This window comes from Tiliqua scincoides, chromosome 2, assembly GCF_035046505.1.
Source record: "Tiliqua scincoides isolate rTilSci1 chromosome 2, rTilSci1.hap2, whole genome shotgun sequence".
NCBI lineage: Eukaryota > Metazoa > Chordata > Lepidosauria > Squamata > Scincidae > Tiliqua > Tiliqua scincoides.
Genome location: NC_089822.1, coordinates 68,222,969 through 68,243,949, shown reverse-complemented (window position 1 = coordinate 68,243,949; position 20,981 = coordinate 68,222,969). Strand labels below are relative to the sequence as shown.

Sequence of the window (20,981 nt, the reverse complement as noted above, 5' to 3'; positions counted from 1 at the left end):
TGCCAGAACAAATTTATTTTCCTGCTTTGGTTTACCCAGCTATTATTAGGTCATTTCCACAGTTAACAGTGCAATCGTAACTTATGCTAGAACAGGCAGGCTGGCGGGCCTGCGCTATATCCAGCTCAAGTTTCAGGTTGTCTGAAGCTCAGCCCAAGGCAAAGGGAAACTTTCCCCCTTATTCTGGGGAGAGCCACAGCAGCTCCAATGGGTACTTGAATGTGCCCCACTGAAATCAGTGGCACAAATCTGAGCAGCACAGGAATGCCCTAGGCCACCCAGGAAAGGAGATAGGATCTGGCATAAGTGCTGGATCCTGATCCCGCCTACTGCTCCCTCTCCAAAAAGCCTCCCTCCCACCTCCTCCCCACATACACCCCAGACCCAGGACCTAGGAGAGAGGCGTAAGGGGGGTAATTTGCACCCAGGCCCAGGGTCAAAAGGGGAGTCCAGGAGCCAAAGGAGGGGGCCCAGAAATTTCCTGAGATGTTACATTTTCCTATCTACTCAGTCTTGTTGAGGGACTAGCCAGGGAGCCAGGGACTAGCCAGGGAGCCAGGGAGCCCGACCAGGGACACACTATACTTGCTCCCAGTGTGGAAGGGATTGTCACTCCCGAATCAGCCTTTTCAGCCACACTAGACGCTGTGCCGGAACCACCATTCAGAGCGCGATACCATAGTCTTCCGAGACTGAAGGTTGCCAACAAGATAAAATTTTATAGTTCATGTCAAAATTTCAGTTTGAGCTTCACAAAGGGGAAGGAAAACTCAAAAGATATTTTAGTGCAATATTTTCCTTAAAGACTGAAGTTAGGATGCATGTTCATGTTGCCATTCTATGTTTCATTTTCAAGGAGGCCTTTAAAGACGTACCAAACACCATGGTGTGATATCTGCATTATAGGGTCCAATCCTATCCAATTTTCCAGTACTGGTGCAACCATGCCACTGAGGCATGCACTGCATCTTGTGGCGGGGAAGCAATCACGGAGGGCTCCTCAAGGTGAGAGAACATTTGTTCACTTGCCTTGGGGCTGCATTGTGGCTGCACCGGTGCTGGAAAGTTGGATAGGATTGGGCCCTGAGATTTTACAATGGAAATGCATGCTCAGGAAAGCATTCTGCATTTCACAATTCCAGTTAGATCACCACAATGTAACCAAGTTAGAAATAAAGCACATTATAATGCGATATATCTCTTGAATACTTAGACATTAGAATGAAAGGGGGTTTCTGCAGTAAGAGCAAAATTTCATTTTTCAGGTTGAAAGACCAACTCTTGCACCAAAAAAAGACAAAAATTGCACCAATTTTCAAGAAGGGTGAAGTGGAAAATAGGTTGTAGCACACTTCAAGGACGCCAGTTATAAAACCTGCTGCAGTGCAATATCTCCTTATATTGTATCAAAATTAAATTTGGTGTACATGTTTGGGACATAATTCTGTGTATGAAATTTGAACCCCATCTCATTGTATTCAGTAAAATCATAAAAAGTTTGTATGATGCAACATCTGAGGTAGGGCTTCTTGAACATTGTGCTTTGCTAGCATGCTTCCAATTGACAAAATTCAGATATCTCATATTGGCTAAAAGGTGCTTTTACTGCTGTATGCAATATCACCTTTTGAGACCAGTCCTTCCCATTCACTCATATTTCATTACTCCCTAAATAAGTTTTTTCCATTGTCTAGCAAGAGCTCAGTATGTGAGGCTAACATAATTTGCTCCAATCGGCTACAGAACAAATACGGCAGGTTGCAAGGAGAGTTTAACTGCACGGTATCTCTAGTTGCCTAGTAAAATGTTAGTGTAGGTTTTCCATGAAAAGCTTCAATTTCTTCATGAATTTCTTCATGTGCATTGCTTCCACTTAGGGTTCAGGTTTCCTGTTTCTGAATTTTTTCATGTTAGTTTTGTGCATATAACTAAAAGCAGCATTACATACCCAGCTCAGCAGGAACACAAAGCACTTATTTCTGCAGGCTAAGTTGCATGTAGAAAATCTCTTAATCTACAGCAGAAAATAACCAGTGTGCTGTGCTTGCTTTTCATTTGCACAAAACATGTACAAAGCCAACATTTTGAAAAGCTAACTTCCCATCAGACAGGGTTGTCTGGAATACATTAAAATGGATTAGGAAAATTATAACTACTACTTTGCATTCTGAATACCAGACACATAAAGTTATACTTCATGTGTCTGCACAGAGTGTTCACCTTCTTCAGATTTGCTGTCATCTTTTATATGAACATTTCCAAGAAACTTTGTATCAGAGTAGGTGGGAATAGGAGAGTATTTGCACATTAGTAAATACAAAATTGCAACTAAGTAGTCATATGAACTTTAGTAAGTGGTATAAGCTCTAAATTCATACCTTTATTTTGCTTGATTTTCATCATTGTGAAATCAAAGTTTTGTGGTTCGTTTTATTGCTCTCCTTGCTTAATTGCATGATTAAATGCAAATATTTTCATTTTTAAAATGCTGAGAAATTGCTTGTGAAGTCTACCACAACAAACCTTATGTGCAGTGATTTTAGACAGAGAGCCTCTTCAAGGAAAAGAAATTCAAAATATTAAAAACTGCATTCTGCTCAGTGCTACAGATTAATTCTATGGCTGAATGAATCCAAGATGGGTTTAGTTCAAAATTGAAATGAACCTTTTGAATTCTCTCTGGAGCTGGAAATATTATTTCACCTGACAACCTAATCTCAGTCATGTGTTGTTAATAATTTATTTAAGACCACTTATTTCATTTCTATGTATTAAACTGCTTTCAGAAATGTATTTTTCTAGTCTTAATGCTTTTGTGAGTGACTGACACATTGACATGGTAACCTACTAGACAAGTGCAATCTAAACATGAACTATGCTAATCCGGCCTGGCCTTATGATGAAATCACCTTAGGCAGTTGCTTCAGGGTGCAGATTATCAGGGACAGGGGTCACAGCAGACAAGATCACCCCCTGCCTGCTACCTCATGGCCCTTGCCCTCCACAGCTTTTTGGTTTGGCAGCAGCACATAACCAACAACTTCATCCTTACCACACTGAATTTGACAAGGAGTGGAAGAAACAAAAGCCACTCTAGTCCACTGCTCACATCTCCTTCACTATTAATTTTCTCTGTTATCCTCCTTTTCAAATACACCATGCCAAGATAGAAGAACAATTTCTCATACACTGCTTCTGAATTACATGGCAAGGACTTAGGGCCCAGTCCTATCCAATTTTCCAGTGCCAGTGCAGCCATACCAATCGGGTGTGCACTACATCCTTTGGTGGGGAGGCCATCACAGAGGTCTCCTCAAGGTAAGGGAACATTTATTCCCTTACCAGGAGGCTGCATTGCACCTGCAATGGTGCTGGAAAGTTGGATAGGATTGGGCCCTTAGTGGGAATTCCCAGCAGCTGGGAATGTGGGTGGATTCGCAGCAGCTGGGAATGTGAAGGGCAGGGAGATGAGGAAGGATTTGGTGCCCCAGCTCAGGTGCTCAAAGGTAATGGGCCATAGGTGCTGATTGTTGCCAGTAAAGGGGTAGCAAGACCAGCGGCCCAATACAAGACTAGTGGCCCAATCGTAGAGATACACCAGTGTATTTCCATACACCCCAGTGCAACAAGAGCTCCACTTGCATCGAAGTACAATACTCCAATGGACACACCCATGACGGCTCCTCAGGGAAGGGGACTTTCATTCTCTTCCCCCAGATAAGGGAAGTAACTCCACAATGGGGTTACTCAATTCTGGAGCTGGTGCAGAATCGGAGAGCCCCATCGGTCTGGCCGTGCAGCCCGATATGGGGCTTAGAATCTGCTGGAGCCAAGCTCCACTGGTCCTACCCCCTCCCTCCCCTGCCATGCCTCCTCCCTCTACCAGCCTTTCCCCTCTCTCACCCTGCCCTGGAAACCTCCTCCCCGTTTCCTCCCACACTCTCACTCACCTTTTCGCAACCTGGGCAACTGCCAGGCAGTGGAACGCAGCCCAGCACCAGAGCTGGCCAGTACAAACTCGTGCTTGGCTTGTGGTAAGGGCTTGCAAACTTGCCTTACAGCATGTTTGTAACAGTTTGCGCCAGCGATGAGCCAACGTGCATTGTTCAGGATCGTGCCATTAGTCTCGGGGGGGGGGGTAGCAACGTGGCTGGGAGCTGCTATGGAGATGATTCTTGGTTGCCTCCACAGCAGCTCCCAACCATGTTGTTGCCCACCACGGGGAGACACAGCGAGTCTCACCATGGACACTGGAAGAAAGGCCAGCCTCTCCTGACAACCACATCAAGAAAGACTCTGGGGTGGCCCACCCCACAGCCTTCTCAGTGTGGACGATCAGCCAAAATTACTTCAGGCGCGGCAGTCATGCTCTTAAGTAATTGTGGCCATGCTGAGCCATGTTGAGGAAGACTCAGGGGCAAGCAGAAACCGCTGCCAGAGCTTTCCTCAGTGCAGTACAGCTAGAGTGGAGCCTGCTGCTTCCTCTGAAGTGGACAGCTCAGTTCCAACAGGGCTGAGAAATGTTGTAGGGGCAGGCAGAACCCACTCCTGGAGACTTATTTGGCGTTGCCAATTGGCTGCACCCAAATTACTGCAATGACTTCCAAGTTGGGGGGAAGTGGCAGGCTGGTTGGTGTGTCCTGGGGCAGTGTGCTGGTTGGCTACACCACTGGAAGGAGTAATCCCATAAGGAACAATAAGGAAGGGGAAAACAGCAATGCATTATACCCCTTGACTCCTTCCCACATTTCTACAATAGAGCATTGATTACAGACTACATTTGTCAGCCAATCACAGCACACCAACCCACTACTGAAGCCCCTGCCAGAGAAACTGCATCTTTAGACACACAGTATGGGGGCTATACTTCTCTAGTCTCTCAAAGGAGACCTTTGGTGATAGGAAATTTGGTGAAAGGGCCATTGGCACACAAAGAAGCAGTTTGTTCAAATAACCTCTTGTCCCTCACAAAGTGTATGGTAAGATATTTTAACTCTAGACTTCTCAGAGTTCTTATTGTAGGTATTCCGCCCCAAGAGGTCTTCACACAATTGGAACTTCTGTCTTGCCACCCCAACAGGGAAAGCAAGGACAATGCACCTCACACAGGTAAGCAAACAGGATCAGGGAATCCTGTGCTGTAATGTATTGATGCTGCATCTCCCTTTCATATATCTACCTCCCTCTGACCCTTCATAATTATCAAATGTGTCTCTGTTATCAACAGTGTTGCCTAACCATCCCTTCCTGTTGTAACAGCTAAGAGCCGGAAGTGTCTTCTCCCTTTCGGTGAATGCCAGGGGCTCTAACTATTGGTACTTCTGGCCAAACACTCATTTGAATCTCTCTTGTTTTTCTGGACTGCATCATTGCAAATGGAAGCTGGACATAGGTCTTTGCAGAGTTCCATTGCAGTCTGCCCCCCAGGCAAGAGAAAGTAAGCCAGCACACTCTCACCCAGAATAGGGACACCATTCCATGTACACACTGGTGGCATCACTCTCCTTCACAAGTACTGAGTGTGCATCTCAACCCTGTGAACAGGTGCGACTGATGTTGCTGTCAATTCCTTGTTCCTTCTGTATTTTCCTTTCTCCCCACAGGCAGCTGTCCAACAAGTGAAGACATCATTCAGATCCAAAAGGATGCCTACAGTATGTGGGTCCAGCTGCTGCTCAGCAAGGTTGCTGACCTGCTCATTCCAGTGAGGTCCCTGTGGCTTTTTTAGACTCCCTGACAGACAGGGAGCCAGCTGGTGCAGCCAGACCTCACTGACACCACTTACTTGGTTGTTGGAGAACTTGCCATGGCACAACAGCCCTGCTGGACAGAGAGAGTTGGCAATCCTATTTATGTGTTTGTCTTTCAGAAGCTGTGCTATCACTGATTCCATTCAATAAAATTTCTGGTCAAATCACCCTTGTTGTCTCCTTGTTAGCAGATAGGAATCCCTTCTTCCCACTCTAGTTCTTACTTCAGCTGCCCTTGGGGTGAGACTCTGCAAGGTCGGGAGCATCCTCTCATCATGGCTCCTTGGACCCCAAGGAGATGAACTCATTGATCATGAACCCCCTGTTCTCTACTGCCATGCTATATGGAGGACGGTGGCAGGAGGATGGGGCAGCATACCAACAGCCATGCGGGCATGTACAGTGTGAAAGCAAAGGGCATGGGGTGTGTGGGTGTGGCTAGATAGGTGGGCCACTGGAGTTGGCATCCAATGTCATATTCCAGCCCAGTGATTGGCCAAGGGCACAATCCTAACCAGCACTTATGCTGGTATAGGAGCCGCGGGAGGGTCGCAAACGTGCCATAAAGCACATTTGTGCCTCCCACATCAGCACATGTAGATGTGCCGATGCGTGGAAGCTGACAGAAGCCTCCATGGTGGCTTCCTCCCCACCACTTGTGCCAGCGCACCCGCACTGACACAAGCGGCGAAGGTAGGTGTGGGAGACGGGAGGGGTGTTTCATGGGCAGCCCCGGGGCCGGGCGTGCGGGGAGCCAGAGGTGGGGCTTGGACCCAGCGGTGGGACCCCAGGGAGAACAGAGCGGCTTCAAGCAGCTCTGCTCTCCTCAGACTTGCACCACCACCAGAGGTGGTGCAGGTCCAAGGAGACCCACTGGGGCCAGCAGCCCTTACCCAGGGGTAAGGGGAACAGCTTCCTCTTGCTTCTGGCTGAGCCGCTGCTGGCCAGTAACCCGCATTGGATGCAGCGCAAGCCTCCTGGCTTGCCTACTCCAGTGTGGGTTAGGATTGTGCCCCAATGCAGTTCTCTGGCTGATAGGTCCATTTGCTACATCTTCCCAGCTAGTTGTGCCTGTTTGCAGTGATACTTGGTCTTAAGTGCCGGATGAGGTGTGCATTGCTTGCCTTTTGCAAGACAATAGCTTTGAGGAGTAACTGGTGTGAATTCTAGACCTCCTCTCCTTTCTTTTATGCCTGCCATGGGCGTTTCTGGCCAGTGATGCAAAAGGTGACAACCTTACTGGTTAGGGTATATCCCTTGTCTGAGCTTGAACCCATCTCACTTGGCTTCCAGTTTGTGTCTTTGTGCTGTGGGTTATCAGGACCCTGATTTGCCTCTGTGCTGTTGAGGTATCCCTTGTGACCTGACCCAGTCCCTCTTCAAGTAAAGTGTTTCATTCCAGGTGGTAAATGCCCCCACAGAGACTCAAATTCTTGCCATGGAGAGATTTATGTGCTTATTGCACATGGCTGCCCTCTTCTGAGGGAGCTATCTATCTGCCCTTCCTGTGCACTGCTCAGAAAGACGTTCCTTGGATGTGCGGGTGGGATAAGGAGACTTGAACCTTGGGTGCGGGATTTCCTAGCCAGTCTTTGTTTTTGCCCCTTCTTTGCAAAATGCCAGTATATTTCCTAGAGGAGGTAGGGTTGATGTGGCTTCCTTGTGTCATCATGTGTCATGTTTGTGTGCTTCTATATGGTGTCCTTGGAGCACTTTCTTGTGGCTAGCAGAGGTGCCTGTTGCTCTGCTGCTCATTCCCAGTGGACTGGCAGGGAGGACTCCCACCAGTGTTGGTTGTTCATTGCACCTGTCCCTGTCCCCTAGCCTGTTCACCCTGGCAATGCTTCTCTGACTGCTGATGTTGGGGGTACGTGGATACAGTGATTGGCTCCTTGGACATTACACCAAGGTTTCACAGATATAACATCAAGATGTGCTGATGTTGTGCCGATGCTGTGCCAATGTCAGGATACTGCTCTTTATGCACTGGGGTTTCTATGGATGCAGTCAGCATTGCTGGGCAAGCCTGCACCAGCTGGGCAAGTCTCACTGGGAGGACTGCACTGACATTACTGTGCTAGTATAGCATCACCTGGATGATCTTAAGATATGATGCCAGGATCTTTGTGATGTCAGCATGGTGTCCAGATAGGATTGGTCCTTAGAAGTAGTTGTTTTTCTAACGGTTTAGATTGTGAAAAGTAATAGCATTAGGGTTCTAACCACCATGGTTGCTACATAACTCTACCAAAAAGTGTTACAGTTTTGGAATGACTTTGCATCCAGCTGGTTCAATCAACCATATGCTGATGAATAGTGAAGAAAATCACAGTTCTGTTGATTTTCTCTAGATATTTGATTATATGTGGAATACATGGAATATGTGGATTATACATGGAATACATAAAGCATCTTCCTGTAACTTAGTTCCTGTAACTTTGAATCACTTCCTAAATATTCTCTGCCCTGAAAATTATGCAAACAGAAACATATTAGTATATTATTATTTAATTAATTCCAATAGGGTATGTGCTATGGTTGTGAATACTTTGAGAAGGTTTTCCCCTCACTACTTTAAGACTCCTTGATTTCTTTTGGTAAAATGACTTTGGTTTTCACTGTCTTTCCGTAGTCGATATCTGACGTGGAGAGATGTACAACATATCATTGTAAGGACTTCACGGGCAGGACATCTGATTGCTAATGACTGGAAAACCAATGCTGCTGGTTACAAGGGTGAGCATTTCCTTTCCTATTAATAATTTCAGGCCACCAAAAAAAAAAAAAATGACTTTCAAAGAAGAAATCATTTTATATGCTTTTCCTACCACCTAGGATCAATTCATATGTAACATAGACACCATGGTTATGTGTAAATATGCGAATGAAGACCTTATGAGCCCACTGCACTGCCAAAATTTGCATTCTGGCTATTCAGTTGCTTTACGCCAGTTGCAAAAGGCCACCTGCCATTCCATACAGCCATGCCATCCCCATGCACCAGCGGCCTGCAAAGAAGCCGCTGCAAAGAGGCCTGCAAAGAAGGTGCCAGTAAGTCCGGGGGTAAGAGAAGGGATGTGTGGTGTGGGGGCAGCAGCAAGTGAGGCCTCCACACCATGTCATTGTCCATGGGAAAGCACTGCAACCACTCCACCTGTTTACACCTGAGGAAGCTCTCCTTACGCCTGAAAAATTATCCTTACACCCTAGATATTTTGTTTTTGTATTAAATTCTGTATTAAATATAGAATTCTTGTTTTTGTATTAAATTTAGCATTAAATTATCTTTCAATTGATACATAAACATTTGCATTTTAGTGATTATAACATTTCCTATAAGCCTGCAAAGTTGCAAAACATGAAATTTTCAAAAAGTGTCCACAATTTTGGGCATCACTGCAAATCTTCAAATGGAAACCCATCTTAATTCAAATTCTGCTGGAATACCAGAACCCTAAACTTGTTTGATATTGAAAGTTCACCTCCAACTGTTTGAATCCAATTCTGCGCATTTGGATGCTGCTTCAGCAAACTCCAGGCTATACTATACTTTGGATACTACATTTGTTTCTCTTATTTTGTACTAATGTATGTTAAGCTAATGTAGAGTTTATGCACTGATAATAACCAGAAGAATTATTTTTGTTACATTATGTTACTGAATCACCCGCAGAAAATGCAAATATCTTCGCCATTGGAAATATATAATCACTGTGCCAAAATCACCAATAACACATATATCCTCAAACTGTGTAAAACCTATTTCTCTGATTTTGGCACAGATCTAAATCCTATTACATTTAGGAAAAAGAAAAAAAAACCTTTTTTTGTTTTTTGTTCTTACATTTTAAAAAAGAAAAACTAGTATATTGTATATTTGTATATTTACGATTGTACCATGTGTTGAGTACAATTCATACAGATATTTCTAGATATTTCATGGCAATTTTAAAAGGAAATATGATGCTTTCGTTTTTGCTGCTGCAATCCAAAAATGAAAGGAAATCATTAGAATCCTTTTGAATACCCCCTCAACAGTAAATCTCCTCATACTGTGTTTTTTTAGGTTTAGAAATTTTCTGAATCAGAACTCAAAAAAGCACATCACAAATACCAAATAACAAGTTCCAACAGGCTATCTGTGACTGGACAACTAGTGTGCAATTTCTGTTTAAGCAGAAATTTAAGCACAGGTTCTTCATGCACCTGTTTTGTGTTTCTGTAGCTATGATGGTGCTTGGTTTGCACTGTCAACAAACCTGTAGATTATTGATGCGTGGTTGTTTGTCTACAACTGTACCGCTTGGAAAAACAGTACTTTTCAATATCCTGCAGACTGGAGAAAATCATCATACTGAGACTAATGACATGAGACAAACTTGCCAAGTAGTGCTGGTCTTTTTAAAACAGATCAGATCATCGGTCTTTTTAAAACTACTGCACTTCATGCCCTCCACTGTTTCTTCCTCTTGCCCTCCTTCATTGCTTTCTGTGGGGTAAAATAAGAGGCTTGCTATTGTAGGCAAGAAGAGGAGAATAGATGAGGAGACCAGTGTGAGAGGTATAGATGGCATGGTCGTTTCATCTTTTTCCTATTACAGAACTTTAAAAGAGACAGATAGCTCCTCTGGTTGATGCATCCTTAGGCAAGCTAGCTAGTTCAGTTTATGTGAAAACTATTTAATTGGTTAACAATAAATATGATTGGGCTTAATGAGTGTACTGTTACCTACTGAGCAAAGTTTGTCATCTCTTGTTGGCTGGCTACCTTAAGCAGAAAGACATCCAAGAGAGGCCAGTGGTTACGAGCATGACAGGTGAAAAAAAATATTAATTAGTCAAACATATATCATTTTGGACCACGTTATTAGGGATCTTAGACTTCAGCTAATACAGATTAGATTTTTGTGTATAACTAAGGGCACAATCCAGAGATGCCCTTGGGCCAATGCAGGTCCCTTGCACTGGCCCAGGAGGGTTGCAAACGTGCCATAATGCACATTTGTGCCTCCTCAAGAGGAAGCCGGGCTGGCGCTCTGAGAAGCACCAGCCTGCAGAGTCTGACATAAGCCTCCGCGCTGGCTTCCTCTCAGACGCTTGCGTCGGCCTGGCTAGGCCAACGCAAACACAAAATTGCAGAGAGGAGGCAGGAGGGAGGCGTTCCTGGGCAGGGGGAGAGCGGGCAATGGGCGGCCCCAAGGGCAGGCGGGGAGTGGGAAGCAAATCTGGTGGATCCCAACCCCCGTTCCCAGGGAAAACAGAATGACTTGAAGCTGATCCGTTCTTCTCGGACTTGGTTAAGGGGGAAAGTTTCCCCATGCCTCTGGCTGAGCCGCTTATGGCCACAATCCTGTGCTGGATACAGCATAAGCCTCTTAGCTTGCCTGTTCCAGTGCAGGATAGGATTGTGCCCTAAGTATCTAGTGCAATATTCACCATACTTTCTACTATAGGAGCAGTAATTTCTGAAATCTCCAGAATCTGTAGAGTTGAATTTTGTTATGAGTTATTATAAATGAGTATAATTGTGATAAATTGCACTATTTATGTGCAGTTACAGAGTTTCTGAGTATCTTCTGTTTTAAACCACCAGTCAGGATTCATGTGGTATAGTGTCACTGTCTCAACTTTTGTGGCTTTTTTTGGTTGGGGGCATTTCCCAAGCCTGTCTAGCATCATGCGTGAAGGAAGATCAGGATGATAATGTGATCTGACAAAAGTGTTCTGTAGATCTCATATTAGAACTGAAAAAGGAAAAAAAATAAAATGGCCCGCATCACTATGGGACTGAGGAATCAACTTTAACCTAAATAAAAAGAGCAGTTTTAAGTAAATTATTTTGGCAATGTAAATTGAACAAATGGTTCCAATAAAGGTCTCGCTGACTTTAAACGTCTTGTTAGTTTTGGATGAAGGAAAAGCAAATGATTTAGATTAAATAACAATATCCAACTCTAAGCTTGATTTCATATGGAGGACTTGCACACTGCTGCTGGCAAGAATGGAACAATATTTTACTATTGCACGTGGCAATATTTAGTGTAATATTTCACTATTGTCCTCCACTGCAGCCAAGAACAATAGTTAAATGCCAAATTTTTTTGTAGACTGAATTACTCTGATCAGACTATGACCCATGTGGAAATGTACCATCATTCTTTTGATGGTTGAAGCTATATTTCTTCAGTGGCATGTTCATAACAAAGTGTATCTGGCACACTAAGGGGCTAGGCTTGTAAAGCAGACTGACAGCCTAATCTTGAGCTGCCCAGTGCTGAAAATGTCTGCTGCCGCATCCAGAGTGCTCTAGGCAGCCGCCGGCAGCTCCTTGGGAGAAGGGGACATTCATCCCCTTCCCCCAGGTAAACCAAGTAGCCTTGCAACAGGGGTACCTGATTCTATGGCGACCCAAAGGTCGCCGTAGAATCAAGAGCCTCCGTGACAACCACCAAACAGCAGACGTCTGGCACTCGCCCAGTGCCAGCCAGCACTGGGCTAGCACTGGTGGAGCACCAGCGCTAGGGCCCACAAATGTGCCTTACGGCATGTCTGTGACAGTGCAGGCTGAGCTAAGGATTGGGCTCTAAAGCTACAATCCTATCCACACTTTCCTGGGAGTAAGCCCCATTGACTATAATGGGATGTACTTCTGAGTAGACATGCATTGAATTGGCTCTAAGGCTGCAGTCCTAAACATACAACACAATCCTAAGCATGCCTACCCAAATTAAGTCCCATTTAATTCAATGGGAGACTCCAAAGTGAGTGTCTAGAGCAATGATTTTCAACCAGTGTGCCACGGCATACCGCAAATGGATGGTGTGCCATTTTCAACCAGTATGCCGTGGTGTGCCACAAATGGTCTGTAGGTGTGCCATGGGAATTTGGGAGAAGGTCAGTTATTACTAAGGCCGTGATGAATGTTAGCCCCACACCAGCAGCATGGTGTGCCTTGTCAGTTATCAAAAAGCTGATGGTGTGCCTTAACAATTTTAGCATGTCAGTGTGACCTGAGATACAAAAAAGTTGAAAATGGCTGGTCTAGAGGATTGCAGCCTTACAGAGTAAGCTTAATTGTATACGATACAACTTACTTACAAGTAAACATATATAGGATTGCAGTCTGAAGCACATGGTGGTATGAATCTGCCTTTCTTCCATTATGACTAGGTAAAAAAGCAAATGAGGAATGAAGGACAGGGCTCTGCTTTATAAAATGAAAAACTAGAAGGGGAAAAACAACAAAACCCGAAAGAATTTTTTTTTCTTTAACCAAGGATCAGTGAGAGCTGGCACTTAAAAGTGGGTCAGCGTGCCTTTCAGTACACTGCTTCAGTTGCTTGCATGGCAATGCTGCGCTTCAGAATGGCTACTCCTACTCATTTCAAGTCAGAAGACAGACAGAAGGAGCTAGAAATGTAACAGTCATTTGTTACATTTGTTAATGAATGAATAAGATTGGAGTTTTTCCAGTACGGGGTGATATATAGTGACATCCTTAATAACTACAAATTTTTAGTGGACTATATAGCATGCCCTATGTGGCTTACTTCTTTCTGCTTCTCAACCTGCTTTTCTATTTCACAATACTTTTGTTATAACTAGTGGAAGAATCTTGTCTTCCAAACAAAAGATTGCTTTTTCCCCCTTCCTCTCTTGGACACATCAAAGCTATTTATCTCTATGTCCATTGGCAGATTACTACACAATGACTGGTTTTACTTGCATATGTTAATTGGTAAAACAAGGAATTTGGCATTAGGGTAGATAACAGCCTCAGAAGAACAAAAGCATATTTTGAAATGTGGAAGTTGAAATGTGGAAATTGTATTGGCATTCATTCTGAAGAAGGTTCTGTTTGAAACCTTATTAACTCTTTACATCCCAGCCCTATAAAAAAAAACTCCTCACTAAATACACTTGTGCCACCAGACCACATGCTGCATCGGGGGGGGGGGGGCTACCTGAATGGATCTACTGAGACCTGCACCAGTGAATTAGCTGGAACAAGTCCAAGTAAAGTGGATTGAGGCCAGGGAAGGGGACAGGATATTGGTGGCACCACTACTTCCAATTCTGCCTCCTTCCCATCCTTAGTCTACCCTTCTCCCTGCCCTGATCTCTGTGCCATGAGAGTAAACAGGTTGAACCACTGAAATGGATCATTGCACCAGATCATTTTCAAAAATATAATATAGCAGAAACAACAAATAAATTTTGCTTCCCTACTGTCATGCCATCTGTGAATTCCACTTTAGCAGAATGTTTTCTGAGGTAGGGAATAGGTCAGGTTAACCAATAATGTGACATTCAATTACTTCCCGCAATATTGCAAAAGAGCTAGTGGAAGATAAACTCTTCTGGTACATATAAGGGCTTGTGCACTGTCTTTTGGCTAGTGCAAGAACTAGAACAGAGGTAACAGCTTTGCACAATCACCACTAACAAAAACACCTTTGGATGCTACCTATAGTGTCTGTTCAGACAGGGTAAACTGCCTACATGTTGAGTATGCTACAGGTAAACAAAATTATACTACATTACAAAATCAGTCATTCATATTCACCTAGAACTGGAGCCCCTGATCCTAATGGTGACAGAGTTTGCTGGCTAGGAGGTTCAGGGCCCAATCCTATTCAATTACCTATTCCATTTCATCTCCATCCTCTTCATTTTGTAAAAAACTTTTAACAGATTATCATTCTGCTGTTTTTTAAATACCTGGATGCAACCACCTTCCAGGACCTTTACCAGACTCCTGTTCAATTGCAGTGTGGCACTGAACTGTGTTGCTGGCATCCATCAGTGGAATTTACGTAGAGATCCTTGGGCCTTGTTTTATTCTGTTGAATCCACTGCATTTTTCTGGGGTCAGTAATGAGATGAGAGCAAAGAATTGTTTGTGGAAACCTGAATAGCTTTCACTTTACATGTCTTTAGTGGTTCCGGATTTACCATATGCTTGTCATCTTCCCAGAATCTTCTGCGGCACTCTCATGGATTCTGCTCTTCTTCTTTGTTCTATATGTATTTTAAGCTGCTAAGGAAAGTCATGAACAGGTTTGGATTTAGGGGTCATCAATGTACTGATGACTCCCAGCTCTGTCTTTCCTTTTCATCCAACCCAGGTCCTGTAGTCTCAGTACATACTCGGTGTCTGGCACTGATCATGGACTGGATGTGAAGGAGCTGGCTAAGATGAATCCACACAACAGTGAAGTTATGATGGTTGGTGTGACCTTGGGAATCAGGACACCTATTATTATTGGGTTTAGCCCCCCCAAGATCACTCAGGTTTGCAGCCTTGGGTGTTTCTGGAACCAGCACTGCACCTGGATTTACAGATTTTGGAGGTAGGCAAGAGTGCTTTTCATCATCCATACCTGTTGAGAAAATTGTGATTCTTTCATCCAAATTTACCTAGCAACTTGATTCACTACAATAGGCATTCCATGTAGTGAGGTACACCCAAGACTCCTATGTCACTGTACACCAGTGATTCATCATATATACTTGTTCCTTGATGCCTGTTGAACTAAATTTAAGTTGCTGATCTTGACCTAAATACATTAGATCAACCCCTTTGGTGATGTGCTTTGGATACAAAATATGAAATATATCCAAATTTATAGCCCTTTGCAGGGCTCCCCATGCCTTAGAAATGCTCAAAATGGAGATTGCGACCCACTTCCAGGATACGTCGCAAAACCAGAAGTGGGTCGCGACTGCCATTTTGAGCATTTCTGAGGAGCAGGGGGTCCTGCAGAGGGTGCTGTGGGCTCCTCACATCCTCCAGTGCTGCCCCCAGCAAGTTCAAAAACAGCCTTTTTTTCTCCCTGACAACAGCATAATTCAGGAAACGGGATCGCCCCTTAAGGGGGCAGCAACAGGGCTTCCCTGGCTGAGGCATCACAGCACCCCAGTTTGAGAACCTCTGTTGTACATACTTCTTTGCTCAAATATTGTATGATTTTTAAAATACTTGCCATAAGTGGAAAGAACTACCTTGTTATTACAAGGAAGAAGCATGTGTGTGTGGTAGGCAGAATGCAGGGAATAAAGTCTCCCAAAACCAAGCTGCTGAAGGAACAACAATGAAACATACTGTCATAGCTTGGAAGTCTGCTCTGGATGACTACGCATCCTTTCAACACCATGTTGTTTAACACAAGTGAAATTAGGACAACAGTGTTTCACACTGGAGCCTAAATGTGAGGTACCTGTCACTCCACCTCTTTATAATCCATTTGATAAGTGTGACAAACATAAAGTGAACATAAACCAATACACAGCTTTCTTATTAAACTCAAATTGCTGTGTAAGTGTCACTTACCTTTATTATGTGAAGGATAACATGATTTAAACCTAAAGTTTCATAGCTGGCAAAAATATTCCAATTCAAAATAATTAAGCAAGAAGATATCTATTTATTAATAGATAGCACATAGCACAAACTTGGGCATCTGAGAAGAAAGTATAAAATACCATTATAACTAATACTAAGACTGTGGGCCGCATGATATTTGTAACATCTGAGAGCATTGTATTATATCTATAACAGTGACTACACAACTAGTGGTGAAGTGGCGGAGTACTGAAGAAAGGCTTCAGCAGAAGCCTGTGGATATTCCCTCTACACACAGAGTGGAAGAATTATGCACAGCGGACTCTTCTGAGTCCATGGAATGGGCCAGATTCAGATTAAACCAAATACCTAAATTGCCCACAGTTATTATACTAGACAGGCTTTTACAAAATGCAGTACAGGTATGTGTCGCTTAACAAGGGGGATAAGTCCTGAGGAATCCGTCATTAGCCTATTTTGTCATTGTGCGAACATTCTTATGCACACTGCCATCTATTGGGACAATCTGGTATAGCCTATTGCTCCTAGGCTAAAAACCTGTACAAACCACCATTATAATTTTACGGGACCACTGTCATATGGTCCAGATTTGGCCAGAACGCTGTATTTGTATTTATTTTGTTTTTATTCACTGTTTCACTATAACATTGGTTTGCTGAAAGTAACAAGTATTATAATATGCATAACTTTGATGTGTATTAGCTATTACATTTTCTATCAAATAAATGAATTAATTTTCTCCTAGCCTGACAAGCTATCTCCTTCTAAAGAGCAATGGTGATTATTGTGGGGTTTGTTTGTTCTTTACATTCCGTTATCACTTGTCTTCATTGGTTTTAGAAGTATTTTTGTTCATTAATACATAGTTAAAGCTAGTAAATAGGAATGAAGCACTTTTTATAGTGCTTTTCATTGGGCCCAGTCCTATTCAACTTTCCAGTGCTAATGGAACCCCAAGATAAAGTAACAAATGTTCCTTTACCTTGAGGATGCAGTTTACAGCATGTTGCTTCAGTGCTGGAAAGTTGGATAGGATTGAGCCCATTGTTTCCTTTAATCACAAACTGTGATTTGACTTTGAAAATCAGGAGACAGTTTATTATCTGTCCAAGAATAAAAAGAACACTTTTAATTTTTAACTGGATGCAATTCATATATATTGTTTCAAATCTAATTCATTTATTTACATTCCTAGTGTGTTTAAAATAACACAAGGGATTTGAAATATAGGAAAATTGGCAACAGCAACCAAATTCTAATATTCCATCTCGGAAATAATCCTGTTTAGCAGTTGATACAAGCAAAACAAAAAAGAGGTTTGAGTTAACTTTAGCTCCTACAGAAATGCTTTTCTCTATTATCTTTCTTTGATCCTTGTACTTTTCCTTTATATAAATTAGGATCTCCTGTATTATAGAAACATAGCAGTTTTAATAATATTAATTGCAGCATTATAACCTGTTTCTAGCGACTTCACCATGAGCCCCTGGTAATCTTTGTATGCTAGGTTAGGAGTCACCTCGGCAACGCTGGGCTCTTTTTGAGTTGTACACATGATCTAACGTCACAGATATGGCTATCTAACTTACCCCCCACTCACCCACCAAAAGTTTCCAAAAGATCCTGAATGTAGCAGAGTGGCTTCAAGCTACTAAACAGTACAGGAAGTCAAGATTAACACATACACATAGAGAAAGACTAACTGAAGAAAGTTTAGGCAGCTCATCTCCTTTTTCCCCACATGGCAGTCCAAGTCTGGAATGGCCTGAAGAGCAGCAATATTTCAGGTTGGGATGAAATAGACAGCCTGCCACCAAATCTCCTCTAGCCTCTAGGGGGGCTTCTTGGACATTTTTAGTGTCTTAGCGCAGAGATCTTCAACAGCTGGGCCAGAAGTGGGTCATGAGCTGAGTGCAGAAGGATTGTGGCAGTTGTGGCAAATTTGTTCACAGTTTGAATATAGTTAACAATAGGGGTAGTTACCAACCTATAGTTACCTCATCTAGGGATGAGGCAAATCCCACAAAGACTTTGGTTTTGAAGGGGATGCATTGGCCAAGTTCCTACACTTCAACATCCCTTCTTGGTTCCCACTCATCAGCCTGCTCTCCCCTCCTGTGGCATTTCCCCTGATCTGCCTTGCTTTGCTTCACTTCCTCTTTCGGTCTTTCCACCTTTCTGAATTGAGTGTATTATGTTGCCATACTGCTCTCTGCCCTTGCTCTCATTTCAATTGGCCTGAAAGTACAAAAAAGGAAGACAGTGCAGTAGCCGCACGTGATTGATTGGTCACAAGCAGGACAAGAAGAGAAAAAGTGGCAGTGTACCTGTTGAGCTGCCCGTTCTTCTCACACACTAGCTGTTGAAAATCAGTCCAGTGTTGAGGTTAGGGCTTGAAGTCCTAGGGCTTGAAGAGGTTAGGGCTAAGAAGTCTTAGGCTTCTGAATAGCAGAAGCTGCATGATGAGAGGGAGAGGGCCAAACACCAGCAAGGAGCAATGACAGAGAATGAGAGTCTTCTTTCTTATCTCTTCTTTATTAGTACATCCGTGTAACTGTAGAATCAAACCAAATGGTATCAAATCCAAACACCCTGACTATCCATACTAAAGAAGTAGGTATGAAATGCAGATTGTTGGGTAGACATAAAATATGCCTACCATACCCACATGTCTACAACAAAGATGTCCAGGTGATGTTCTGAGAAAGTACTTAATGTGTACAAATCATTTTTATTAGCATTATATTACATCTAAAGGGTTTTTTTAGCTGATTATAATCTGGCTTTCAGTTCATTAAATTTTCCTGAGTAGCAATTGCTCCTACCCAAAAGAAGAGAAGCTGCTTCATTACTGTGCAGCAAATTACAGTGAATGTTGAGATAAACTGTCCCATTCCATGCTTAGGAGTAAATGCCACCTTGAGTGCTTCCCAGTGAGGAGGGAAAAGGAAAGATGGAAATATTTTAAAACAAATAAATAAATTGGTATTTCTCATTGTATAATATTTAAGTGGTGTTAGATACACACCCCATAATGTCTTATGACCTGGACACTATACCTAAATTGTGGTGAAGGTGATTGTGTGTTGGGAAATACAGCAATAGATGAAGCCTACTCACATTTCTACCCTGCACTCATGAGTCACAAATTATCTTAGTAGATGCTGAGCAATAGAATCCTTTGCTGCCATGCTTCCACGGCATTGACGCTGATAACAAATGTACAACTGCATCCAGTGAAGTTAGATGCTAAACAAAAGGTTAACTTGTCTGCACTGCACAGGGAATGGACTAGCTTTTCTGGCATAGAAAAGGCACTGCTTCCTCAACCCTTTCAGGTGGTGTTACACAACTTTCGATCTACAGAAGCATATCCACTATCTTTTCCAAAAATATATGAAGGCAATTTAATGTGTTACCTAAAAGGCATGTCTGAGTGTACAATACTGTCTGTAATCTTATAGCTCTCTCCAGATTTTGTTCATGCCAAACACAGCAATGGTAGGTGCAAACAGTTAAGTGATTCTAATTTATACACAAATAGAGGAGTAAAGTTTTAAGGATGTGGGAACAGTGACTGAACACCTTTTTTCCAGATGTGGAGGATCAGCTTACTTTTATCAACTCTGTAATATTTTCCCAAATTGTTGTTATTTGTGAAAATGATGAGCCTGTCTCAGTACCTGCAGCTGCGGGCAAACCCATTTGATTGGGGACTTTGAAGTGGAAGCATTGCAGACAACCAAATATCAGCTGTCTGGAATGTTTCCACATGGAAACCCTGAGCAGTACCAGTGACTGCTCCTTGATTTGGATGGAAGAAAAAACAAACACTTTGTGTTTGTGCATTTTTAAAATGGCAGGGGACATTGTACTCCTACTCATTCCTCATGGCAAAATGAAAACTTTGAAACGTATCAAAGTATCATACAATTGCATGATTGTACAATTGTACATTGTATCAAAGAGTTATATCAATCATGGGAAATTAACACAGGCTCTACAACCTTGAGTGCTTATCTCTTTCTCAGAAGTGAAAAAAGACTTTTGAAATAATAGGATGTTTTCTTCAGTTAGCATTATAGAAGTTGTTTGGGCCATAAAGTTTTTGAACAGAGTAGTAAAATGAAAGACAAATATGAATTCCTGATGTTAGTGTAGAAGTCAAAATTACAGAATTGCCTTAATTTTAAGGTTCTAAAAATACCTTGTACTTCATATAAGCAAGAGTCAAGGTCATGCCACTTTCAATCTAAATAGATATCAGAAGAGGGAGAAATGCTGTAATCCAGCCTGTCTCAAGACTCCTCTATACCCAGCCCCATGATGTTTGTATATTTCTGAATAAGGTGTTATCAATTTCCTCTTTATAGAGGAAAATGGACATTTGAAATACAGGTGTGCACCCCCATATCCGCTGTTCCTATCTGGAACTCCCCCCCCCCCATGGATAGCTGAATCTGTGGATATAAGGGAATGCCCCCCCCCACCCTCCAGAGGCAAGGGGAGCTGCACTCGCCTTGCTTCTGGAGGGTCTTATGAGTATGGCAGAAGCCACACAGGTCTGCTTGTGGCCTCTGCCGGTCTCAGAATGATATTTAGAGTGAAAAGGTGACTTCTGTTTTTTTGAAAAAACTAGAAGTGACTTTTTAATGCCTTCTAAGGCATTAATCAGGACCTCACACTGTTGTGTAACAAATAGAACAATGAATATATGGTTAGCAGCTAAACATTACATATGGCCTTTATTCTGAAACAAAACAAGTTTGGGATAAAAAGAATAAGAAGGAATGTAGAATGTGACTATCATTAACTGTTTGCCATCCATGAAGAAGCTAATTGTGTTATGGTCATAACAATTCTGT

General features: G+C 42.8%; 1 protein-coding gene across 2 annotated transcripts in view; it reads left to right on the top strand.

Moving 5' to 3' along the window:
- The window catches only part of PCSK5 (proprotein convertase subtilisin/kexin type 5), a 295,107-nt gene that overhangs the window by 163,821 nt on the left and 110,305 nt on the right, over nt 1-20,981 (top strand). For both annotated transcript variants that reach the window (XM_066614135.1, XM_066614134.1), the window contains exon 10: nt 8,383-8,486. In XM_066614135.1, the coding sequence (XP_066470232.1) occupies nt 8,383-8,486 (104 nt within the window). The remainder of the gene's footprint in view (nt 1-8,382; nt 8,487-20,981) is intronic.